This window comes from Rhododendron vialii, chromosome 8a, assembly GCF_030253575.1.
Source record: "Rhododendron vialii isolate Sample 1 chromosome 8a, ASM3025357v1".
Classification (NCBI taxonomy): Eukaryota; Viridiplantae; Streptophyta; class Magnoliopsida; order Ericales; family Ericaceae; genus Rhododendron; species Rhododendron vialii.
In genome coordinates this window covers 11,623,056-11,649,353 of record NC_080564.1, presented here as the reverse complement: position 1 = coordinate 11,649,353, position 26,298 = coordinate 11,623,056, and the positions used below count along the sequence as shown (strand labels likewise).

Sequence of the window (26,298 nt, the reverse complement as noted above, 5' to 3'; positions counted from 1 at the left end):
ATTCTTTCCCACTGTTGCATCACAATTTAGCTTAAAACACCCATTTTCCGGAGCCCTCCATTGGGAAATAAAGTCCTCAACATTTGGGTTATCCATATGGAAATGGGAAGGCACCACTACATCTGAAAATTCACGGAAAGCCTCAAGGGCTCTCCTCATTGTCCACTCTAGATTGATTAGGCAGACTCGAGTTGAAAACTACCTCATTTCGCGCCTTCCAAATGTACCATGCGATATAAACTATCCGTTCCAAAAAATTCATCGCATCCTCCTTCTTAAACTGATCAACTACTTGGGAAGCCCATCTGATCACCGACGTCGGGTGCCCCTGCCCCACATTCAACTGAACTTTACTCCCAAACCAAACCGCACGAGCCCAATGGCAATCAAAGAGCATATGTTCAACAGTCTCGTCAAATTGGTTACAGATGGGGCACATCTGAGATTGTCCACACTTTCTCTTAAGCATATTTTCTTTAGTGGCTAAACTATTACTACAAGCTCTCCACCAGAAATGCCTAATTTTTTGGGGCACCTTTAACTTCCAAATGATAGCCCATAAATTTGTATTGATCACCAACGAGGTTGAAGGCTTCTCCCCTTTATCTTTAGTCCTCTCTTGATTTGCCACATGGTAGCCCGATTTTACAGAATATTCTCCATTTGAGGTATAATGCCAAACTAGCAAGTCCTCTCTCTGAAACTTCGAAATAGGAATTTTTATAATGGCATCTGCCTCCTCCTTGGAAACAATCTGCATCAACTTCACTTTATCCCAACCTCTTCCATCTGCAATAATCACATCCTTCACCTTTTCAATTCCGTCTCCAGAAGGACTGGTGGAGGTAAGAGAGAAATTTGGAAGCCCCGGAATCCACTTATCTTCCCAAAATCTGATTTTTTCCCCATTTTGTAATTGCCATCTGAGACCTTTCACAAGAGTTTCTCTGCCATAAAACAAACTCAGCCATGCCCAAGAAGCTCTGTGACCTCTAGCTGCCTCCAAAAAGGAACAATTTGGAAAATAAAATCCTTTCAGAATTTTTTCCCAATAAGAATTCGGGTTTCTAAGCATCCTCCAACCTTGTCTAGCAAGGTGAGCCTCATTCATGGATCTGAAGTTTTTGAATCCCATACCTCCATCCGACTTGGCCTTAGACATGGTTTCCAAGCTTCTCCAGTGTATTCCTTTACTCTTAGGGTCTCCCTTCCACCAAAAATTTGAGACATAAGAAGTAAGCTTATCACACAGTTTTTTTTGGCAAAAGAAAACATGACATGGCGTAGCTGGGAATAGCCTGAACAACCGACTTCAGCATAATTTCCTTTCCTCCTAGAGACATTTTCTTCACTTTCCATCCTTGCATTTTGTTCAAAACTTTCTCAATAATAAACGAGTAAGCTTCCGCTTTGGATTTTCCCCAAAAAGAGGGGAGACCCAAATACTTGGAATCAAGCTTCATCAGAGGCACCTCCATAAAATCACAGCACAATTGCTTGTCAACATCACTAAGATTTGAGGAAAAGAAAATTCCAGACTTATCAAAATTAATACATTGCCCTGACGCCTCCCCATAAACATTGAGAATAGACTTGATTCTGCTACAGTTCTGCAAGTCAGCTTTGAGAAACAAAAGAGCATCATCCGCGAAAAAATATGCGAAAGAGGAGGGCAATGCTTATTAAAAGTAATACCAGAAATCAGCTTTTCATCTCTAGCTTTAGAAATCATCTTAGAAAGAACATCTTTAACCAAAACAAATAAGTAAGGGGAGAGAGGATCCCCTTGTCTTAACCCACGCCCAGGCATAAGCCCCACCCTAGCCTCACCATTCACCACCACTGAGGATTTTACATGATACATTGCATAATCCACATCACCCATTTCACATGAAATCCCATTTTCTTAAGAAGATCTTCAATAAAATCCCATTCCACTCTATCATAGGCTTTATTAAAATCCAACTTTAAACCCATATAACCATCTCCTCCTTTCTTTTTTAATTTCAAAAAGTGAAAAGCTTCATGGGCTACAAGAACATTATCCTGGATCAATCTTCCTGGGACAAAGGCCGATTGATTAGGAGAAATGATTTTCTGAAGAATGCCTTTTAGCCTATTAGCCAAAACTTTTGTAATCAATTTTAGAGAAAAATTACAAAGACTAATAGGTCTATACTGAGAGAGAGAGTTTCTGGAAATTTTACCTTAGGAATGAGCACAATATTGGTTTGGTTCAGCTCTTTGAGAATATATCCTGAGGTAAAAAATCTCTGCACAGCCTTGCAGAGCCCCTCCCCCACTGTACTCCAGTAATATTGGAAGAAAAAGCCCAGATAACCATCCGGCCCAGGAGCTTTTAAGGATCCCAATTGAAAGGCGGCCAACTTAATCTCTTCCTCAGTCACCTCTTTAATCAGCCTAGCATTCATGTCCTCCGTGATGCAGCTATTCACAACAGATAAAGCTTCAGAAAAATCCCTCTGTCCCGAATGCGAAAATAGCCCCGAAAAGAAGTCCTTAATAATACCATTAATCCCTTCCTCACTTTCTATCCACTCCCCCCTGCTTGTCCGTAGTTTAACCATTTGGTTTCTTTGCCTCCTTTGATTAATACTCGCATGAAAAAAAGCAGAGTTTCGATCCCCATAAGAGAGCCAATTTATTCTCGACCTCTGATGCAGCATCATTTCCTCTCTGAGAAGCAGAATTTCAACCTCTTTCACATATTCCTTTTCCTGCTCAAAACGAGCCTGTGAGTACGGTTCAGTTTGAATACCCTTGAGTTTCTCCTGCAAAACCTTCAATCTCAGCTTATCCTTACCAAAAGTCCTCTTACTCCATCCTAATAAGGCATTCTTACAGCACTTTAATCTCTGCACCAAACCATACATATCTGATCCCCTATGTTGATGTTCCCATTCTTTTGCCACCACCTGTTCACAATCAGGGTGAGAGGACCATATGGATTCAAACTTGAAAGTGTATGGGACTCTCTTCAAAGGAATTCTGCATTTAATCACCAAAGGGCAGTGGTCTGACCCAATTCTAACCTCATGCAGAACTTGAGCAAGAGGGAACAGATTACTCCATTCCACATCAGCTAAGGCCCTATCCAAGCGAATTATGATATTATCCTCCCCCCTTGATTATTTGACCAAGTGTAGTTTGGCCCCTTAAACTCCAAATCCATAAAGCCACAATCAAATAAAAGATCGTGAAACTGGTCCAACCTCCCTTGACTGCACCGATTACCCCCTTGTTTCTCTGCACTGGACCCAATCTCATTAAGATCACCCACGCAGAGCCAGGGGTAACCATTTTCCTTAGCTATACCCTTCAACACATTCCAAAACGCCACTCTCTGGTTCCAAACGGGAGGAGCGTACACAAAAGTAACCAACCACGGGTTCTTCATTCTAGGCCAGCTAACAACACACTTCATTAAATTTTTTGTTTTATAGCGAACATCTAAAATTACCTCGTCTGTCCACCAGAGCGCTAAGCCACCTGCTATTCCTTTAGGATCTACATAACTACTATTCTGAAAATGGAGACTCCTTATTAGTTCTAGGGTATCCCTCTTATTCTTTGTCTCCATGAGGAATACCACTAGAGGGCGATGGACTATACACAGTCCTTGTAAGATTTGGAACGTTAGGGGTCGCCCTATCCCCTGAACGTTCCAGCTGAGCATCACCATTGAACCTGTGGCTTTTTGAGGCAAGCCACCACAGCCTTTTCCAATTCCACCACTTTGGTCCCATCTGCTAGCCCCTATATGCCCTAAGAGCTTGAAACTTGAGAACCAGGCCCCTCGAAAAGAACATCAGATTGATGAACACAGATTTCCACAAGGTTCATATCATTACCCTCCTCTCTCAATAAGGTTCCTTTTCTACCACGACCACACTTTCTCCTTCTTGATCTACGCTATCGAATTTTATTAACAAAAATGCTACTAGTAAAGCAGAAATGGCACAGAGAGCACATACAGCGTGCGTTTGAGTCCGTTTTGGGTCTAACAAAAATAATCGGAGCCACTCATTTTGTTCAATATATTTTGCTTAAGGTCCCTGGAAAAAATCAGCTTCATCCAACATCGAAAAGAGTGTTTACGAAGCGTCCAAAATTGCTTATGGAAATTTCTAAAGTGATTTTGGATGCTTCGTAAAAGCCCTTATAAATGTCGGATGAAGCTGATTTTTACGGGAATCTTAAGCAAAATATATTGAACAAAATGAGCGGCTCTGATTATTTTTGTTGGACCCGAGACGAATCCAATTGCGCGCTGTCATTTTTGCTGTACCAATAGAATTTCTCTTTCAGAAAGTCTACACACACAAACAATTTGTGCACAGATTGTGCACAGATTTTGTTGTGGGATCCACCACAAGTCCCACACAAATCATCCAAACCATTCATTAAATGTAAAACATTTTTTCAGGGGTCCCCGTAAAAAATAATATCAATCCGATACCTATAGGTGCTCGATCCAATCATACAACTTTTAATTATCCAGAAATCTAAATGAAAAGTTAGATGGTTGGATGAAGTACCTATAGGTATTGGATTGAGCTTATTTTTTACGGGGACCCTTGAAAACATGTGTTACATTTAATGAACGGCTCGGATGATTTGTGTGGGACCCGTGGTGGGCCCCACAATAAAATCTGTGCACAATCTGTGCACAAATTGCTGTGTGTAGCACAGTTCTTTCTCTTTTATTAATACATATTTTCTCTGCCGATCAGGAAAAAAAGGCTTTATCTAACCTCAAAGTTGTGGACATAACAGCATACGAGATTTCCCACTCTCCGATCCCCTTTTGGTTGTAAAATATGGAGTTCTTCAGCTTAGTTCTATATCTCTTGTTAACCACCATTTTGCTAACCCTCCTTCCACTACTAAGCAGAAGCAGAGCAGGCCCAAAGCTTCCACCTGGCCCGGCACCGCTTCCGGTTGTCGGAAACCTTCTGAAACTCGGTGACAAGCCCCATAAGTCCCTGGCCGAGCTGGCCAAAATCCACGGGCCAATCATGAGTTTGAAACTGGGCCGAAAAACCGCAGTGGTCATTTCATCACCAGCCTTGGCGAAAGAAGTCCTCCAAAAACAGGATCTCGCCTTCTCCAGCAGAACCATCCCCAACGCCGCCCATGCCCACGACCACGACAAGTACTCCGTTGTATGGTTGCCGGTGGCAGATCGGTGGCGAAGTCTCCGTAAAATCATGAACTCTCATATATTTTCAGGTAACTAGCTAGCTACTCTATATGAGTTGTAGATCTATAGTACTGTAGTTGTTTACTATGAGACCTTTGTTTTGGGATGTTTACAAAGTCAATTTTTTTACCGAATCCTTTTCGACTTTTATGCCTCGGACAAATAAGTCATAGTGGCTTATTTTTTGTCCTTATTCAAATTTTTTTTGTATCACTTGGCTTATTATCATTTTTTGGGGATTATTGCATCCTCACGACAAGAGGAATCTAAAAAGTAAAAAAATTTGACCGAAATTCAATTTTTTTTGAATAAAGACAAAAAAATTGGCTTATTGATTTACTTTCGTCTTTATTCAAAAAAATTGAATTTCGGTTAAAATTTTTTACTTTTTGATTCCTCTTGTCGTGAGGATACAATAATCCCCAAAAAAATGATAATAAGCCAAGTGATACGAAAAAAATTTGAATAAGAACAAAAAATAAGCCTGAATGACTTATTTGTCCGAACACTCCCTTAGAGTACGTAGCTTTCGTATTCGGTAAATCTGTCCACATAGATAATCTATGCACAGATTTTATTGTGCGGTCCACCACGGGTCCCACATAAATGATCCGAGCTGTTCATTAAATGTAAAACATTTTTTAAGGGTTTCCATAAAAAATTAGCTCAATCCAATACCTATAGATGTTTGATCTAATCATCTAATTTTTCATTACTTGAAAATCTGAATGAAAATTTAGATAATTGGATTGATCACCTCTAGTTATTAGATTGAACTTATTTTTTATGGGTACCCTTGAAAAAATATTTTACATCTAATGAAACTGCTCGGATCATTTGTGTGGGACCCATAGTGGGCCCTACAGTAAAATCTGTGCACAGATGTATGTGCGATTAGCAGGGTTCTTTTGTATTTGGGTCAAACGAAAATTCAGAGTAAACTAATTGAAGATAATGAAAGTTAGTAAAAGGATCTCACTGAGTATTTTCAAAGGGTGTAAAAGTTCGGAAAAACATTACGAAAAAAATACAATTTTTTTTAAGGCCAAAGTTATATGGTCTTTTATAAGGAGCATTTAACTTAGGATGGAGGGAGCCTCTATCTCCTAGCGCTGCTCAACTACGGGGAACTCAATTTTTAAAGGGAAATTAAAATTGAAAATTATGATTCAGCCACAATAAAAGTTGATAACTTTTATTTACCCAAAAAAAACTTGATTTTTTCTGTTACAGAAAAGAATTACTTCAAAATGTAGTTTTAATAATACTTCAAATCTGATCCTTACATCACAAGCGTGAACTCTCTGGGAGTTTGGGTATCGTGTTTAAAGGGTCTATTAAGCATCTCCCTAGTCAAAAATTGCTTAGATGAGTTAGTATATAAAATTACTTTCTTCCAAAGCAACCAAGTCTCGCCCATCCGTTGTGGTTTGGGTGCTTGACCTCTGGTGCAAGCCCTTTGGCCTGTCATGATGTCACTGTTTAGTGACGACGGTCTTGGGCCTACGTTAGCTGGGCTGGCTCCCACATCGGGAGTTTAGATATTGTGTGTGTGTTTAAAGGATCTATTATACATCCCCTTAGTCAACAATTGCCTAACTAGTTAAATTTGGTGTATAGAATTATCCTTTTACCCTCCTCCAAAACATGAAGTGTCTGCAATTTGAGACCACTTTTCACCTTTTAGGCTCATCATGTTGAGATGAATGAGGCGCTCAATTCGATGAACTAGAACTGAGAAAATAAAAATTCATGGACTCTAGGTGAAAAATCACAAATTAAAAAAATCCCAAAATACAAATCAGATATTTTCGTCTTTATAAGATTCTTTTCAATATGATATTCGTGTGTTCAGATCTGTCAACTCTCGATACAGGAATCTGGTCCTGTACTACAGCCATTACATCTTTTCTTCCTCTTCCAAAATTATTACTCCCTCCGTCCCTTATTTATAGTCCGGTATTCTATTTTGGGGTGTCCCTTAATAAGTGTCCATTTTATAAAGTTAGTGGGTAAAAGTTAGTGAATTGTCTATTTTGTCCCTAAAAGTAGATTCCATTTTAAAAAGTAAGTGAGTAAAAGTATAATGATGATGGGTAAGTAGGGAAAGTGGAGGAAAAAGTTGATGTGAAAGGTATAATGATGATGTCTTTTTAATAAGTTGAAATTACGAAGCAGGACACTTAAAAAGGGACGGAGGGAGTAGGGTTATTGGCAATTCACGTATACCGACAAACATTGGAGTATGTATTTTATTGTTTTTCATTTGGGTTTGGAAGGTAACTAGACACTTCGCCTGTACGTGGATTGAGGAATTGTGCTCTAGACCTCGTAAGGTATAAAATATTCATGCCTATAGTGAAACAATGTATCAAAAAAAAAAAAAATGTTGATAACTACGGAGTATTTAAATTGGGATGGAAGAAGCCTCTATCTCCTAGTGCTGCTCAACTACGGGGAACGCAATTTTTGAAAGGGAAATTAAAGTTCGAAATTATGATTCAGCCACAATAAAAGTTGATAACTTTTATTTACCCAAAAAAAAAACTTGATTTTTTTTGTTACGGACAAGAACTTCAAAATGTAGTTTTAATAATACTTCAAATCTGATCCGAACAACATCACAAGGATGAAGTCTATACAACTCTCACATTGGGAGTTTGGGTATTGTGTGTGTGTTGTTAAAGGGTTCATTATGTCTCTCCTTAGTCAGCAATTGCCTAGGTGTTCAGTTGGTATGTAGAATTATCCTTTTGCCCTTCTCCAAAGCAACCAAGTCTCGCCCATCCGTTGTGGTTTGGGTGCTTGACCTCTGGTGCAGGCCCCTTGGGTCATCTGTCGTGGTGCCACTCTTTAGTGGCGAGACTCTTGGGCCCGCGTCAGCTGGGCTGGCTCCCACATCGGAAGTTTGGGTATTGTGTGTATATTGAAAGGGTTCATTATGCCTCTCCCTAATCAGCAATTGCCTAATTAGGTGAGTTGATATATAAAATTACCCTTTTACCCTCCTCTCCAAAGCGTGAAGTCTCTACAATTTGAGACCACTTTTCACCTTTTAGGCTCATCATGTTGAGATGAATGAGGCGCTCAATTCGATGAACTAGAACTGAGAAAATAAAAATTCATGGGCTCTATCGGTGAAAAATCACAAATTAAAAAAAAACAGCCAAAATACAAATCAGATATTTTCATCTTAATAATATTCTTTTCAATATGAAATTCGTGTGTTCAGATCTGTCAACTCTCGATACAGGAATCTGGTCCTGTACTATAGCCATTGCATCTTTTCTTCCTCTTCCAAGATTATTAGGGTTATTGGCAATTTATGTATACCGACAAACGTTGGAGTATGTATTTTATTCTTTTTCATTTGGGTTTGGGAGGTAACTTAGTTTAAGTCTAGACACTTCGCCCGTACGTGGATTGAGGAATTGGCATATAGATCCTCTGTGTGCTCTAGATCTCGTAAGGCATAATATACACACACACACACATATATTCATGCCTATAGTGAAACTATGTATCAAAAAAAAAATTGGAACCCTTAATTTAGTGAAACGTACTTTCATATTATTCTGGAATGCTTTTTTCATAATTCTTGTATAAATTAATCTATAACAAATTTATATATCGATCATATTTCCTTTTAGGTAGCAGACTTGATGCTAATCAAAATCTACGCCAGAAAAAGGTGCAGGAACTCATTGACTATGCCGGAAAATGTTGCCAAGATGGTATTGCGGTGGACATAGGCGGCGTCATTTTCACAACATCCCTAAATTTGTTATCCAACACCTTATTTTCAGTGGATATCGCCAATCCAAATCAAGATTCAGCGAAACAATTCAGGGATTTGGTTTGGCAAATCATGGTAGAGGCCGGTAAGCCCAATTTGGTTGATTACTTTCCTGCCCTTGCGAAGATTGATCCACAGGGAGTAAGGAGTCGAATGACGGATTATTTCGAGAAAATGCTTGAGTTGTTCGGCCGACTGATTGATGAACGATTGGAGTTGAGGAGATTGGGGGAAAGTGGTGGAGAAAAGGATGTGATAGATATTCTGCTCAATATCAATGAAGAGAATAATGAAGAGATCGATAGAACTCACATAGAGCATCTGTGCTTGGTTTGCATCTTCTTCCCTTGCTCCTTCCATTAATTACGTCAAACTTTAATTCATTACATCCCAGCAACTCAGAATATCATATAGTTGTCCATAATGTTACAGGACCTATTTGTAGCAGGGACTGATACGACATCGAGCTCAGTTGAGTGGGCAATGGCAGAACTACTGCACAGTCCTGATACTTTAGACAGAGCCAAAGCCGAGCTTGAAAAAACTCTTGGCAAAAGGAAAACGGTACAGGAATCAGACATCGCACAACTTCCTTATTTGAGAGCAATCATGAAAGAGACCATGAGGCTACACCCGCCGGGTCCATTTTTAATCCCACACACAGTTGAGGCAGACGTTGAAATATCTGGCTACACAGTCCCACAAGGGGCTCAAGTGCTAGTGAATGCTTGGGCTATTGGTCGCGACCCAAGCGTATGGACAAACCCAACCTCATTTATGCCTGAGAGGTTTTTGGACTCGGACATCGATTTCCGAGGTAGAGACTTCGAGCTGATACCTTTTGGAGCAGGACGAAGAATTTGCCCCTGATTATCTCTGGCCGTACGGGTAGTTCCGGTGATGTTAGGTTCGCTCATAAACTCGTTTGATTGGAAGCTTGAAGGTGAAATCAAGCCAGAAGAGTTGGACATGGACGACAAGTTTGGCCTTACCTTACAAAAGGCTCAGCCTCTGCGTGTTGTTCCATTCCCTCTATGACAATGTTTTGTCTTGTGTTTTTGGTATAGATGTTACGCTATGTGGCTCGTTGCTAATTTTTTTACTTAAGTAAGCCTAATTAAGCATAACATGGCTTTAAAAGTCCTTTATTTATTTATTTATAAATACTTGAGGACATGCATTGCAGCTTTGCAAAACAAATCCTTGACAAACATAAATTTAAGGCATCATTGTGCTCAATTTTGGGTTGATTAACAGTGCTGGAAATCGGGGCATTACATCAATTGAATCAACGTTTTCTCCAAATAGTGGTATAAGTAATCCTTAAATATAGCTTATGAACAAGATTAGTGTGGGATTAATACAAACACTTTTACCAATCAGTAGTTGGTCGGCCTCCCAACTAAATATACCAATAGTCACCAGATTAATAAGAAAAACTACTGTAAAGATATGTCGAGACGTAACGAAAGAAGTAAACCTGAAGTGTCACGTAGTGTGAGAATATATAACATTATCTCTCGTGATTTTATCATTTAATATGGGAAAATGACAAAATCTCCATAGCCATCTTATCCCTTTAATTTTTACTTTTTAACGGCGTGCATATATAAAAACAACAATACTATGTGGGCATGGGACTCCCACTGTGTCTCGTAAAGAGCCAAAACTGCTATACCAAATACAGATCAAATAGAGGTAAGTGTCATTGTCAAGAACAAAAAAAAAAACAGAGGGGAAAAGTGATTTTCATGAAATATTTTAATAACATACGTTAGTCCTCAGTATCATACAATACACATATAGTCTCAATGTACGTACATCGACATCGTGATCAATAAAAAAAATAAAAATATTATAGTAGAGTATTTATATACAAATTCTTCTATAGAAGTATGACATAAGCAGCCTACTATACGCATATATAATGTGGAGTCCATGACACAAGCATACTATATATAGAATATGACACCAGCATGCTTTGACAACAAGCCAAGTGCCTATATATAACGCAAAATTTGTGTCAAATGTTGTGTTAAATGTAGTGTGAGTGGAGCATGCCTCATTTATATAAACAACAACAATTAACGATACTCTCACATGACGTGGAACTCACATTTGGATTCATATGTGAGTCCCGCTTCATATGAGAGTGTTGTAGTAGTTGGTATTTTGTTGAATGTTATGTACATATTTTTATTGATTGATGACAAACGAGGAGGAGACAGGATAAAAGGCCGCCAAACTTGTCAGGAAAAAAACGCAAAAAACCAAACAAAAAAAGTCAATGACTTGGTTCAAAGTTCAAACGAGCTTCTTTTATCTTTGAAAATGCAAAACCTTCTCATCTCCAATCAACCACTATGCTCATCTCACAAAAGCAGAGGGCAAACACTCCTTAGAAATTGGCTGCAGTAACTCGAAAACTCCCCATCTCTAATCCCATTTGGTTTGGAACCATGGAGTTATTGATCTTAAGTCTGTATATCTTGTTTACCATCACTTTGGTCCGAGCCCTCCTTTCACTATTAAGAAGCAGCAAACCAAGCCCAAAACTTCCACCGGGGCCGGTTCCGCTTCCAGTCATAGGAAGCTTTCTAAAACTAGGTGACAAGCCCCACAAGTCCTTGGCCGAATTAGCCAAGATATATGGCCCGATTATGAGTTTGAAGCTGGGCCAAAAAATCACAGTGGTCATTTCTTCACCAGCCTTGGCAAAAGAAATCCTCCAAAAGCAGGATCTAGCCTTCTCTTCCAGGTCCATCCCCAACGCCGCCCATGCCCATGGCCACCACATATACTCCACGATTTGGTTGCCAGTGTCAGATCAATGGCGTAGCCTCCGAAAAGTCCTCAACTCTATAATATTTTCAGGTAATGCTGCACAAAATTAACACAACATTGATGTTATGTAACTATAGCTACTTTTTCTTCATATTTGTTTTTCATATTTATCGAATTTTCTCTTATTTTGATGAACACGGTTTATCCTTTCGATTCATCTTGACAAGATGAACTGGACGAGTTTGTTTTTACAAAAACATCAATTACAAATGCGAGCAAAACCACGAAAGTATTACGTGAATGGGGACGACTTTAGATGCAGAGTTCTGAAACGCCAACATACCAAGATTGGTATCCCCCTCTTTGGGTTGGAGCACTGGTATCCCCTCTCTAACAAGCCAAAACACCAACATGGAAGTCAAGTGTGTGCGCGCGTTGTATATGCGCTTGGACTCTAAAATCTGATCACACGGAAAAAATAAAAAACAAAGAAGGAAATGACCCGGTAGCCTTTTGTTTTTGGAAATAGAAAATTTTCTACTGGATATCAAAGATATTTAAAAGAATTGGGCCTTAGGTTTCATCGATGAAAATTTTTCTTGTTTTTTTTTCAACACTAAATTTTTTTGTTGTCAATCATTTCCCACCCTTTTCAGGTAAAAGACTCGGTGCTAGTCAAAACTTACGGCAGCAAAAGGTGAAAGAGCTTATTGAGTATGCCGGAAAATGTTGCCAAGAAGGCGTTGCGGTGGACATAGGTAGCGCAGTCTTCAAAACATCCCTGAATTTGGTATCCAATACATTATTTTCAATTGATATGGCCGACCCAACTCAAGACTCAGTGAAACAATTCCGACATTTGATTTGGCAGATCATGGTAGAGGTCGGTAAGCCCAATTTAGCGGATTACTTTTCTATCCTTGCGAAAATGGATCCACAGGGAATAAGACGTCGGTTGACCAATCTTTTTGGAGAAACATTTGTGCTGTTTGGTCGGCTTATTGATGAACGGTTAGAGTTGAGAAGATTGAGGAAGAGTCGTGCAGAAAACGATGTGATCGATATCCTGCTCAATATCAGCGAAGAAACTGGAGAGATTAACAGAACTCACATTGAGCATCTGTGCTTGGTTTGTCTTCTTCCCTTTCCTCTTTCCACTAATTCCATCTATTATGATAACTCATTTGGAATTTACATTTTGTGCAATATGTTTTGCTGATAGGGTATTCAAGCTGTATATTATAAAAACCAGTTATAGTCAAGAAATTTTATTCTCATCGACACTTCATTGGTGTTCAGTCATATTGAGGTGGCTAAAAATCGATACGTACTACTTAATAGCATTTTGAATTTTGACATCAACTAGGCACACCAATTCTGTTGTAGGACATATTTGCAGGCGCAACTGATACAACATCAAGCTCAGTTGAGTGGGCAATGGCGGAGCTGTTGCGCACTCCCAAGACTTTAGAGAAAGCAAAAGCTGAGCTTGAACAAACTATTGGCAAAGGAAAACCAATAGAGGAATCGGACATTCCACAACTTCCTTACTTGCAAGCAATCGTGAAAGAGAGCATGAGGTTACACCCGCCTGCTCCATTGCTAATCCCTCGCACTGTTGAGACAGACGTTGAAGTTTACGGCTACACAGTCCCACAGGGAGCACAAGTGCTAGTTAATGCTTGGGCAATTGGCCATGACCCAAGCGTATGGGAAAACCCAACATCATTTATGCCTGAGAGGTTCTTGGACTTGGATGTTGATGTCCGAGGTAGGGACTTTGAGCTGATTCCTTTCGGAGCAGGACGAAGAATTTGCCCCGGGTTATCTCTGGCCATAAGGGTTGTTCCTTTGATGTTGGGTTCGCTCATAAACTCGTTTGATTGGAAGCTTGAAGGAGGAATTAAGTCAGAGGAGTTGGACATGGATGCCAAGTTTGGCATTACTGTGCAAAAGGCTCAGCCCCTCTGTGTTGTTCCATTCCTTGTGTGACAGTTTGAATAATTTTGGTTTCTTCCCTGTGTAACAGTTTGAATAATTTTGGTTTTCGATCGGTAAGTATGCTTGTAATATGACGAAACCACCACTATTGGTTTTCTTCCTTCTACTTTTGTAGAAACTTTATGTCCATGTTAAGGAAATAAAATCCCACATTGCTTGGGAGTGGAATGGGTGATCACTTATAACATCTGGGACCTCTCCACTCATTGCCAATTGGCTTTGAGATGGATATAAAGTTTCCACATGGTATCAGAGCGGGGCCCGTTCCACTCACATTTTAAAAATTAACAATTCACACCCCACGATGACAGACCAGCAAAAAGACTGTAAGATGATAGGACCAAAAAGTGGCAACACATGACAGACCTCAAATGCGGCTGCACGTGAGGGAGAATGTTAAGGAAATAGAATTCCACATTGCAAAAAGACTGTAAGATGATAGGACTCAAAAGTGGCAACACGAGACAGACCTCAAATGCGGCTGCACGTGAGGGGGGATGTTAAGGAAATAGAATCTCACATTATCACATCTGGGACTTTATTTTCTTAACATCTCTCCTTACGTGCAGCCGTGTTTGAAGTCTATTAGGTCAGTCATCGTGGGGTGTGATTATTAAATTTTTATAAAGTGTGGGGTGGAACGGGCCTCGCTCTGATACTATATGGAAACTTTATATCCAACTCAAAGCCAATTTGTTTCCTATCCCGTGTGATTTCCCCACACATACAAAAACTACATTTATTTTTCACTATACACGTACATACTTCAAGATATAAATTGAGGTTTTGTAAACACCAACATTTAGTTGAGGGCATCTTTTCAGATGGGGACGATCGATTTCAAATGTTCATGCCTGCAAAGATCAATCCTCATTAATGATACCATGGGCAGAAATAGGATTTGGACATGGGAGTAACACCATAATTAATTCATACGAGTATAAAATTTGATATGTTTGCAAATTAACTTTACATGTCTATTAACAATCATCATACTCCCTAAAGAAACATGCAATAAAAAACTAAAATTGTAGGAAAATCACGTTCCTGATCTTCAATTAGAGGGAAAAACAAAATACAAACCTTGTTGTAATTAATGTAAAAATTTAGAGAGAGAGAGAGAGAGATAGATGAATGCATTTTTGAAAAGAGGAAAACAAAGCACCTGTCATGACAGAAACCTTAGCCACTGAACAAAGGTAAACTTCGTGTGAAATTTTGTGAACTTTTTATTTCAAGTTCTCTGTGTGATTTTTTTTTTTCCCTTCTTTGTGGAATTTTTAAAACGGGGGTGGCACCCCTTCATAGTTCCTCCTCTGATGATACCATTGAAAACACAGTTTTGGCCGATGAACCTGAACCAGTACATTCCTCCGTGAGCGGTGGAGCACAGTAGCTACCAAAAAATGATCAAGAGGAGGGAAAAAGAAGAGGAAAGTGAGTGTAGAAGGCCGAACATAAGAGTTTGTAGAAGGCCGAACATAAGAGTTCGCTATAGAACGAGCCAAATAAAATCTGTGTCAAGCCCGGTCTTTGAGCTCGGCTACCGTCCCTGCTGTTCTTCGCCGTTCCACACCGGACCAGGCTCGGCGGAAGACTAATCCGTGTTCGGCCACATCTGTCGTCGGATCCTTGTGCAACAATTATTCTCCTGACGGTCGTAAGTCAGGATCGGCAAGAGTCGTGTTCGGCCACCTTCCACGACGGGTCACTTGTGACTGTCCTCCCCTGTCAATCATGTGCCCGATCGGCAAAGGCGTGTTCGGCCACCCGCAGAGCAAGGCCACTGCCGACCACGGCTAGACGCTGATGTGCATGTCTTTCAACGTGTAAAAGCGGTTATAACAGAAGATGATTATGAGCGCACATGGGTGTGCCAGCTCAGCCCTAAAAACGGTTACCAGATCTATTTGGTGACGTCATGATGACACTGCCTAACCCGCGCAAGGCACGTGCTGGTGCTTGGAGAGCAAGTGAAGGAGCTCTATAAATACCTAGCAGTGGAAACCCTAGAGAGGTACATGCGACTATACACTCACTCTCATAATCTTCTGCCTACTTGCTCTGCACATTTACTCATCTTCACGCCGGAGGGCCTTGCCGGGACAACCCCCGGCCTGGTCTTTAGTCGTGCGCTCACTGTGCAGGCTAGGAGAAGACTCGACCGTCAAGCCACCAACAGAGGAGAAGATTGAGGATCACGGGCCACACAGTGAGCTCGGTTAATTGAGGACGTTATAGGAGTGTTTGGGCATATAATCAGCAGAGGAAGGGGAATATAAAATGAAAGCAAAAAGGGGTATTATTCCGACCTGTTCATCGGAAGAACTAAACAATAGGAATAGGATTGTTCTGAATGCTCAAGATATCTGGGACATTACCAATAAAATGACCGGATGAGGATATGATGGTGACGAATGCAAAGTTGTGAGCAAAACTGCAAGGCTAGAACAAATTGAAACAAGCAGATGGGGGGACCTTTAAATTGCTTGTGTTATCTTTGAGGGCAGGAGGGGGTATTGATGAAGACAAATTCTTTGGATTGTTCTGGTTTTGCTCTTTCTGACTTTGCACTAATTCTCGTCCAGACCAGTCTGACGGCCGCGACACGGGATGAAAAACTGGGGTTCCGGATTTCTTGTCTGGATCGTCGTGGGCGGTACAGCTCGTATAAATATATCTAAAACAGATTTTTAGGTTAGAACACACATATTCATTAAGAGAAAAATGTTGTACTTGTACAGAGAGACTATAAGGGTTTCCTCCATTGATCATTTCGGTGTAGCTCTCGAGGAGTATGCAATTGATTAACCTAGCTCGTATATCTATTTGTTTTGTTCTTTCTTTCTTTCCATCTTTTTCTATAGCATCCAAAATCGTGAGAGTTTTGTGTGATAGTTGGATTGAGCGCGTAGTTCAATTAGTACTATTCCAACAATTGGTATTGAAGTCAGGTCGCGGTGATGAGATTCAATCAATCTAGTGTATTGATTCGTTTGAAAAACCTACAATATTTTCAGAGGGAGCTATGAGTTCAGAAGAAAGAAAATGTATATCAATAAGTTCACATAGTTCCATTATTGTACCACAATGTACATTATTGTCAGATACTTTTTATGTTATCCTAAATTTAGTACTTAAAATTGAATTAATTAACTAATAAGTAATTCCGTAGGTTTGAAAACCAAATTTTATACTGCTTAACAAATTAAGTGCCACTTAAAATGAAGGCTAAAAAGTTGAAAAAGAATTAAGTAGCTCAGAATTAAGTAGCTTTGAGCTACTTAATTCTGACAGAATTTTTGTGTAATTGCATTCAACACCACCACTGCCACCACTCCAACTCCATCACCACCACCACCAACACTCCCACTCCATCCCCACCTCACCACTCCACCACCCTCACTGATCCATCACCACAAAACCACCAGTACCACCCCCACCACAATCATCACTCTACCGTTACCATAAGTACATTGTCAGCATTAGTAAATTAAGAGACAATTAGAACTAAAATTAATTCATCATTTTTTTAATTCAGTGCTTTATATGTTTTGTGGGCATGCCTAAAAATAAATGGCGCTGTGCCAGAACAAGTGGGACAGAGAATCAACGAGCGTGTCAGGGGAAACGGTCAATTCAGAGTCGTCACTCGGGTTTGAAGGTTCACCACTCGAGGAATCAAACTTGAAACGTAACTCTGCGTTTTGATTTGAAAAAGGCTTATTACCGGTCCGTCATCACCATAATATCTTAGGTTCGGGAGCCAGGTTACGAGAGTGGAAGGTTTTTAAGGCACATCTTGCCAATCTGGAGATCAGTCTCTACTTGAGCATTTGCAAAAAAAGCGCTTGCGATTCTATTTCATCAGTCAAGTTTTAGCCAGTTAGGGTTAGAGGTACAGTTTAAAAGGGATTAAAATTGTAACATATTTGCTTGAAATGATGGACAACATGCTTATTTGAAACAGGAAAATAGGATAAGAGTAAGTTCTGCTGAATAAAACAGATTCAAGGGCACTGTTTTGGAATGACGTGCTCAGGAAGAAAACCACATGCACTAATCCAAGTACGCGCGTGCAAATATGCTCCATTCCATAGCTTCTTACTTTTATCCCTCTGGGTTTTGGAAGGACCAGTGCACACTCAGATCAAACCACGCAGTTTAATGGCAGTTCAAAATACAGGTATTGACAAGCAAATAGGTTGGAAGTAAACAGAACAGTAAATACACCCCATAAAGAGTGTGGGGACAAATGGTGGCCAAAAGCCAAGTTACCCATGCAAAGGCAACTCACTGGATAACACTAAACTAGCGCGCGGGAAACCAACGCATGCCAGTTCGAGCCAGTTTTCCAGTGTTTGATTTTGCGTGATCTGAGTTCTGGACATGTTCAGAAAAATTCCAGGGGTATTCCAGCAACACAGAAATGAAAACTAATAGACATACCGACAGTTTGGACATAAAAGCAGAAAACAGATTGCTAGACATGCTCATCACAATAAATGTATGAGAAATAAAGCACAAAACAGGTTCCTATCCCCACGCAAGATCAGTGCACCCAGCCACAAAGTGGCGTGCCTCTTGTATTTTTATGTTGTAACTATTTGTGTTGCCTCTTGTACTTTGGAGTATGGTTAGATCTTGCCTTTTTGTTGTAACTATTTGTGTTGGTTCTTGTATTTTTTTTTTTTTATCCTTCTTCTTGGTCACCCCCATATTGCATGTATGGGAGGTATATATAGAGGAAGGGAAGGTGAGAGCATAGGCAACTACCAGCCATGGAAAGGCTGGTAGCTTGCCCCCAATGTCTCCCTCTCATCTAATGAGAGAGGAAAGGTCACTATAACACAAAAGGGATATAGTGAGGATTCAATTTTCTCGCTGAAGAAAACCAAATTTTCTCGCAAAATGTATTAGCGAGGAAAAAATTTCCTCGCTAGTTTTCCTCGCCAAAAGATCGTCGCAAAAGGTATTTGTGAGGAAAAAATATATTTCCTTGCCTATTCTAACACTATTGGCGCAAGGAAAAAATTCCTCGCTAATTTTTTTCCTCGCAAATTCCATTCGTTGTAAAGGCTACGAATTTACTAATGGGGGAGGAAATTTTTTCTCACTAATTATAGTTTTGGTGACAAAATTATTTTCCTTGCTAAAAAAATTGAAATCCAAAAAGAAGACTGTTTCTCCGTGGCTACCAGCACTCGGACCTTGGACGTCTGCTATAGGAGGCAGAACTCTTACCAACTGCACTACATTGCATTTCTGATGCAAATGTTGAACTTTTTGGTATATATCATAGTTGTAGCATGTTTTTCACCTCTCCAACTTACTTTCTTCAACATTAATTATGATCTTCCCACTTTTTGCAAATTCGTAGCACAAGTTTAATTTCTTACTTTCTTCAAAATTAATTCTGAACTTTATTTGAATAAGTTTAATTTTTTGCTAGCACAAGAATTTTTTTGGGTTTTTTTTTTTCCTTCGTTAATCTTAATCTTAATCTATACTATCCTAGAGGACTTTGGAAAGGGGATGAGGCTTATGGGGATCGAATCCTGCCTATGTACATTAGAATATGTAAAGGAGGCCAATTGCACTCCACTCCACATACATATAAATTTTTTGGTTGAAACATGTTATATTAATTGGTAACTAACAGCAACTTTTGAAGGACTAATAATATGTGTTATTATTCTAATTATTTGATGGGATTATCCTACCTTTTATGGACTGAGTATTTTGTCGTCATAAGCTCAAGATATATTTTAGTACGTATCACTTTATGAATGACAAGAGGCATCGGTGTCGTTAATGTTTAAGAGTGAGTTTCGGCTTCTTCTTTTTTGCCAAATACAAAGGGTAATATAGATTCGTAACTTATTTTTTAAAAGCATTTTTTCATCATTGCTATAATAATATGAACAAAATTTGTAAATATTCAGATCATCCAAAAAGCACTAAAGACAATACATTTTTAAAAAATTCATCTTTAACGAATTTTTTTAAATTTTCAATTGACCTATATCTCTCAGACACACAATATTATTATGTATACATAAAAATATGCATGATACTTTCAAAATTGCATTTGAAATTAATGTTTAACATACTTATCTATTACAAAGGAATGCCATTAGAATCACTTAAGTTGGTTTGAATAAAAATCAACAACGGTTTACAAAAAAAATAAAACTTCTTTACTGCATAAATGCATAATAGATATGAAATTGCATGTATTCCTGGATAGCAATAATGTAGATGTTTTGAATTAAAAGAAATTCTGTGCAGCTGTTTACTTGTGATCTTAAACTAAGGATTGAGCTATATCTTGCTGTGAAGGATACCGATTCTCTGGAATTTCTGTGCTGGTATCTCTATTTCATGTGATGATGCTCTGACTGCTATTGGATCTAATTTGCTATGCTGTTTCTTCTCCTGCCGCTGGATGCTTCGTCTGTTATGAAGTGAAGAAGCTATAAAGCTGGATGTCTTAAATGTTTGAAGTTACTTCTAAGTTAGAATTTTAAAGCTGGGTATCATTGTTCTTAGGCTCATTCAATTTCTATTGAATGAAGTCTCTTCTTCTTTCTTCTCTTTCTTTTATAGGCCTATTACGGTACCTCATTCTCTGTGGTCCGTAAATGGTCTCCCCTCAATGTACCCTTTGTCGAGTTTAAATAAAATTTTGTTGCCTATCAAAAAAAAAAGGAAATTTTTATAAATGGTCCCTCTAGTTTGCATGAATTTTCATTTTCGTCCCTCTAGTATCAATTTTGTTACTTTTAGTCCTATAATTTGCATTCTGTCTCAATTTCGTCCCTCTCGCTTACGGCGTTAATGAAACAAACGGAATTGGAGGACAAAATTGTTATTTCTCCTCACAGAGGGACTAAATTGAGATTTCAAGCAAACTAGAGGGACTATTTCTATAATTTTGTTTTTACTTTTGTTTTTGTAAATAAATTTAAAATACATCATATATAATATATTTTTCATCTCATTTTATATTGAATGATAAAAAATATGTTGAAATTTTTTAAAGTTTTTATTAGATACATCACAAAAAATATGAGAAAATTCGAAAAACAACCCTTATGTTAATTGTCTTGGTCTTGTATTTTTTTTTTCAATTGAATTTTCACTATCGTTATTTTTTTTGTCACATGATTAAAAAGAAAAAGTTGTTCAGTAGTATTTAGAAATCTTGTAATTGTGTTTAATTAAGCAATGAAACACTATTTAATATTAAGAGATCAAATACATTAAAATATGGGTATAAGTGTATTTATTTTGGGACTTACTCATAAGATCACTCATATAACAAATAAACATTGATTTTAAACATTTTTTTTATTGGGTGAAAAAATAAGAAGATTATAAGAACATGATACAAAGACATTAGCTAAGGAGTTGATTTGTACATTTTCTAATATTTTTGTAATGTGTAATGAAATATAAATTTTTCAATACAGTTTGATTACCCAATAAAAAATAATTCAGTTGTCAATTACATTACTTATGGTCTTTTTTATTTTATTTGCAAAAAACGAAAGTAAAATGTAAAATTTTAAAAATAATCCCTCTGGTTTGCATAAAATTTCAATTTGGTCCCTCTGTGAGAGAAAATGACAATTTTGCCCTTCAATACCGTTTGTTTCATGGATGGCGTTAGGGAGAAGGACGAAATTGAGATGGAATGAAAACTATAGTGTTAAAATTGATACAATTAATAGTAGAGAGACGAAAATGAGAACTCGTGCAAACTAGAGGGACCATTTTTATAAATTTCCCAAAAAAAAAAAGAGTAGATGTTTTGAAAATAAATTTGTGGTGATCTAATTTCGAGATATTTTTAATACGACATCACTTCAAGATGTTTTTAACTTTGCCTTTTGTTGAGTTTTTCATTACTATGGGATAAATCATCAATATCTACACTTCAAGACACTCTACTACTATGGGATAACATTTTTTCAGCATGTCTTTAAAAAAAATGGGTCTTGATAATGCCACGACTATATTTTCTAGAGCCACGACAATTTATGTTGACTGACTACTATACCCCACGTTCTTCTTCACCCTTCGATTACCCTTTGTTTCACTACAATACCCACTTGCCGTTTCACTCTCCTCTCTCTCCACTGCAATTGAGGAGGCGGCAGATCTAAAGTCACCAATCTCTCTATGCTTTTGCAAATCTCACCCTGACCCAACCTCTTCTTCCCGAACAAGATCGACCAAATTGTTCACAACACGCCTCCGTCCGCCCATGACATTGACAGAGTAAACTTCGAGTGGAGCAACACCTTTTTATTATTCTCTCAATTTTTATCTTGTCTGAATGTGTGGGGAGAGAGAAGTAAAAATTGCAAATTTTCTACCTCGTCATCGTCATCTTATTGTCTTTAGGAGTGAAGAAATATTATTTTCTGGGTAAGGAAATCCATAAACCAACGCAATTACAGTTTGCAGTGGTTTATTGTCTGGATTTGTAAAAAAAATTGTAGATTCGGAATGATTATCTGGATGGGTTACAATGGAGGGATGCAATCCAAGAGCAACGAAGGCTGATTTCTAGAGAGAGAGAATAACGGAGATAAGTGAGAGGAATGGGTCCTGTGGTTGCAGAAAAGGGAGGAGAGAAGAACTCATAAGGGTTAGCATATGATTTGGAGTGGTGAGTGGTGTGCTGTTGTCTGATGCTGATGATTAGTGAAGCCATGGGAACGAGCCAACGGAGAGGTGGACCAACGGAGGGGTGGGCACTGTGTCATGAGAGAGAGAGAGAGAGAGAGAGAGAGAGAGAGAGAGAGAGAGAGAGAGAGAGAGAGAGAGAGCATTGAATTGTCTAGCAAAGACTTTGACTAATGAGGGCTCAATAGTCAATTACACAAAAATTGTCGTGGCCCTAACAAAAGGTGTTGCGGCATTAGGGCCACCCAAAAAAATTATTGAAACAATAAATTTTATGACAATTTGAATAAACTGACATTGTTAACAATTAATTTAAAATGAAAAAAGTGAATGCATAGAATTAGTGAAATATATCATTCATTACTAATTAGAATAAGAAAAGTGACGAAATAATTTTTTCCCATTTATCACCTTTTTATTTTAATAAATTTGATGATGGTATTGAACTATGTAGTTTATTACTATGTTTTTACGATCATGATATTACAAATACATATAAACATTATTAATAATGACATATGTATCAAAAATTAATGAGTTGTAAAAGAGGCGAGAAAATCTGTTTTTCCTCACTAGAAAATGTCTTTTGGCAAGGAAATTTATTTTTCCTCGCTAGAAAAGACGACAAAATTGAATTTCATCACAAGTAATGTACTTTCAGCGACGAAATCCATTTTCCTTGCCATACCCCATTCGTGTTGTAGTGGGTTGATGTGTGTGAGATGTAGACATGTCCTGTCCAATAGGGATGGCAAAGTGAACCGAACCGATGGGTACCCGAATCGTAACCGAAAATTTTCCCCGAACCATAACCGAAAAATTCCCCGTGGGTATGGGTATGGTTGAGGCCTTGGATAACCGAACGGGTATCGGTGCGGGTATGGTTTAGTAGATCCCCGAACCGATCCCTGAACCGAACCGAACTGAACCGAACCGATATTTATTTATTTATACATATATATACATACATACACACACATATATGTATAAATATACTCCCTCCGTCCCAATTTGTTCCGCCCTTATTCCTTTTTGGGATGTCCCAAAATGAAACGCTTGTTTCAAAACTTTCCATTTTTAGATGTCAAGATTACCATTTTACCCCTCATTTAAGGAGAGAGATTCTCCCTCCCAAATTCAAATTCAATGCAAATATCCGGCAAAACTGAATTTGGCTCCATTATCTTCATATGATATGACAGGAGGAGAGTACTTTTGAATTGGTGGGTTCAATTATTAATTTTTACAAAATTTTAGTAATATTTTCTTAAAAGGGTAAAATGGTAAAATTGATCAAAAGCCAAAGTAAGTACAATGTTTTCTTAAATTTCGTGAAAGTCAAAGTAGGAGGAACAAATTGGGACGGATGGAGTATATAATAAAAGTGACCAAGGGTGGAAGTGCAAACTTCCAAAAATTTTAGAGACCAGCTTGTTGCATGTGTTAAGGTCTAAGGACCTAGATTGTGATAACCCTTTATATATTTAATCAGTGAGTAGGTAACTAGGGTTCAAATCAACTGGAACGCCTTTTTACCCTTTCTCGCCTCCGGTCTCCATGCCTGAAGAGCTCTCTCTCTCTCTCTCTCTTCGTCCGATTTCCGATCCGAGGTTTCTTTCTCTCTTTCCATTTGGATCGAAGGTAGAAGAAGCATAACTCCATAGCTCATACGATCGGTAGAAGCATAACTCGATCCATAGCCTGTACGATTGAAGGTAGAAAATCTCTCTCTCTCTCTCTCTCTCTCTCTCGATCTCGTCTCTCATCAACTCTGTAACTCGGTTTTTGCAGGCTATTGTACAGTCCGCCGTTACACTTTTCGGGTCCAGTTGACTCATCGTCTCTAGTTAATTTCTATGTGTGTGTGTGCTGAATCTGTAATTGAAATTTTGTTGAAATGTTGGTTTTTTTTCTCCTTTGTTGATTTGGTTCGGTTACCCATTCGGTTCGAGAATTACCCGAAAACCGAATGATTTGGTTATGGTTCAATTCCCCTCTCCCCGTTCGGTTATCGGGGCGGATATGGGTAGCGTATCGGTTTCGGGGATCGGGGACGGAAATCCCCATATCCGCCCCGAACACCCCGAATGCCATCCCTACTGTCCAAATACTGCTTTTCCGGCATGATAGAAGCTTCTTATGTGCTGTAGACCGCTGATCATGGCAACTGCAGATTGAATAAAGGTAGTTTGATAAAGCTCTGACCAGCACGCGCAAGTTGTGGACAGGCGTGCGCGAGTCAACGTACCCCTGCCTTAGTCAACGATCCAACCTGACCGTTGACTATCAAGTGGCACTCTGACTCGCGCACGTTGGGTTTGAACCAGCGCGTGACAGTAAGGTTTTGGCAGATCCTATTGGGTATCTAATACTCAAAGACCAACCACTCGATATTCCCAAAGGTGCTCTTGATCCGTTTCATCATAGGGGAATCAAAAACCAAAAATCAAAAAGAAAGAGAAAAGCAAAGCAATCCGGAAGTCCAAATTGCGGTGTCTACGTGTTTATCAAACAATTTTTCAGCTTAAAAAATTCAACATTCAGTTTTCAGTACTTTAATTTTTCAGCTTTCAATTTTTAGTTTTATTAAACAGCCCCATAGTCTGGGGAGGCCACATCTAGTTTGAGTGATGCAATTCTAAAGCATGACAATACCATAATGATGGCAGAAAGATCTAGTCCAAGGGATGGAGCCAGACAAGGAACTAGGAAAGGTTTCACCCGCGACGCAATCAAACACGTTAATGGTAAAAACTGATGTTATAGTTACATGGACGTTTTTGGGTTTCTAATCATCTGAATCTTTTTAGAGCTCAAAAATTGAAAGTATCCGTATAAAGAATTTGCTATTTTGGTTAAAGGGGCAGTTTGATGTGGAAAATAATATGGGAGAACTTTTCTGTAGTTTGGCTCCTTGCAATATCTATTTTCAATATTTTCTTCCCTCTTGTAATATTATTTTGTAGTTCTTGAGAGTTCATTGGTGCGTTCATACTTGGGTGGAGTGCATTTGATCGTCTGGGTATTTGGTGTCTTTTGTCCTTAACTTTGCATTTTTTCTCGTTTGAGACTCATAATTAGATGTTAGACAGTTTAAAAGTGTCGCTATTACATCAAGCCATGTCTGGATTAGGATGAAAGATGCCGATTGCCTTGTGATTTATTTGTTTTGTATTTGTTAGACCATTAGTTTGGCTTTATCCAATTTTTTTGTAATGATATCTGTTTTGTAAGTGCCGCTGGACGTTTATCAATACATTCTTCTCACTTTTGACACACACAAAAAAAAGTAATATTATTTTGTATCACAAGGAAATAGTACTACTTTTATTTTTTATTTTGCCAAAGATTAGGGTAGATCCATTGATAAGAAAAGAAAATAATACATCAGGAAGGGGATACAAGCCAAGTACACAATTCATTGTATTATGGGCTACACCATGCACCACATAATTACTTTGAAAATCATTGTTATTACATCAACACACTCCACATAGCCTCCAAATAATGAGAAAGTTCCACAAATGGGAAGAAAAGTCCACACAAGGGTGGGACAAACCAAAGGATCGACAATGACCTCCCTACAGTGGTCCAACAAAACAAGAATAACAATCCTCTAGATGGAGACAGAAAGTTACAATCTGAAAAAGAAAAAAGAAACAACCAATCAGTAACCGATAACAAGTCTCCCTAGTAGCCCACTAAGACACCCATTGAGCACTACAAGAAAAAGTATGTTTAGTGACGAAAAAGTGGCGACAAAATTTAATTTCGTCGCTAAATGAGTATATTTGGT

The 26,298-nt window shown here is 38.6% G+C and overlaps 3 protein-coding genes across 3 annotated transcripts in view; 2 read left to right on the top strand and 1 right to left on the bottom strand.

The window, feature by feature from the left end:
- Nucleotides 1–1,244: 1,244 nt before the first annotated feature.
- Nucleotides 1,245–3,703, bottom strand: LOC131298548 (uncharacterized). Its single transcript, XM_058324032.1, has 5 exons — nt 3,234–3,703; nt 3,054–3,144; nt 2,208–2,936; nt 1,863–2,097; nt 1,245–1,678 (listed from the first exon to the last, which is right to left on the bottom strand). The coding sequence occupies exons 1-5, from the start codon at nt 3,701–3,703 to the stop codon at nt 1,245–1,247; spliced, it is 1,959 nt and encodes a 652-aa protein (XP_058180015.1).
- Nucleotides 3,704–4,722: 1,019 nt separating this feature from the next.
- On the top strand, nt 4,723–10,160 carry LOC131336622 (geraniol 8-hydroxylase-like). Its single transcript, XM_058372532.1, has 3 exons — nt 4,723–5,253; nt 8,875–9,350; nt 9,453–10,160. The coding sequence occupies exons 1-3, from the start codon at nt 4,842–4,844 to the stop codon at nt 9,888–9,890; spliced, it is 1,326 nt and encodes a 441-aa protein (XP_058228515.1). The 5' UTR covers nt 4,723–4,841; the 3' UTR covers nt 9,891–10,160.
- Nucleotides 10,161–11,352: 1,192 nt separating this feature from the next.
- The window catches only part of LOC131336616 (geraniol 8-hydroxylase-like), a 71,061-nt gene continuing 56,115 nt past the window's right edge, over nt 11,353–26,298 (top strand). Inside the window, exons 1-3 of the mRNA XM_058372524.1 lie at nt 11,353–11,894; nt 12,461–12,933; nt 13,191–13,904. Of these exons, the coding sequence (XP_058228507.1) occupies nt 11,480–11,894; nt 12,461–12,933; nt 13,191–13,796 (1,494 nt within the window). The 5' untranslated portion in view covers nt 11,353–11,479 and the 3' untranslated portion in view covers nt 13,797–13,904. Of the gene's footprint in view, nt 11,895–12,460; nt 12,934–13,190 lie in introns of the transcript that reaches the window.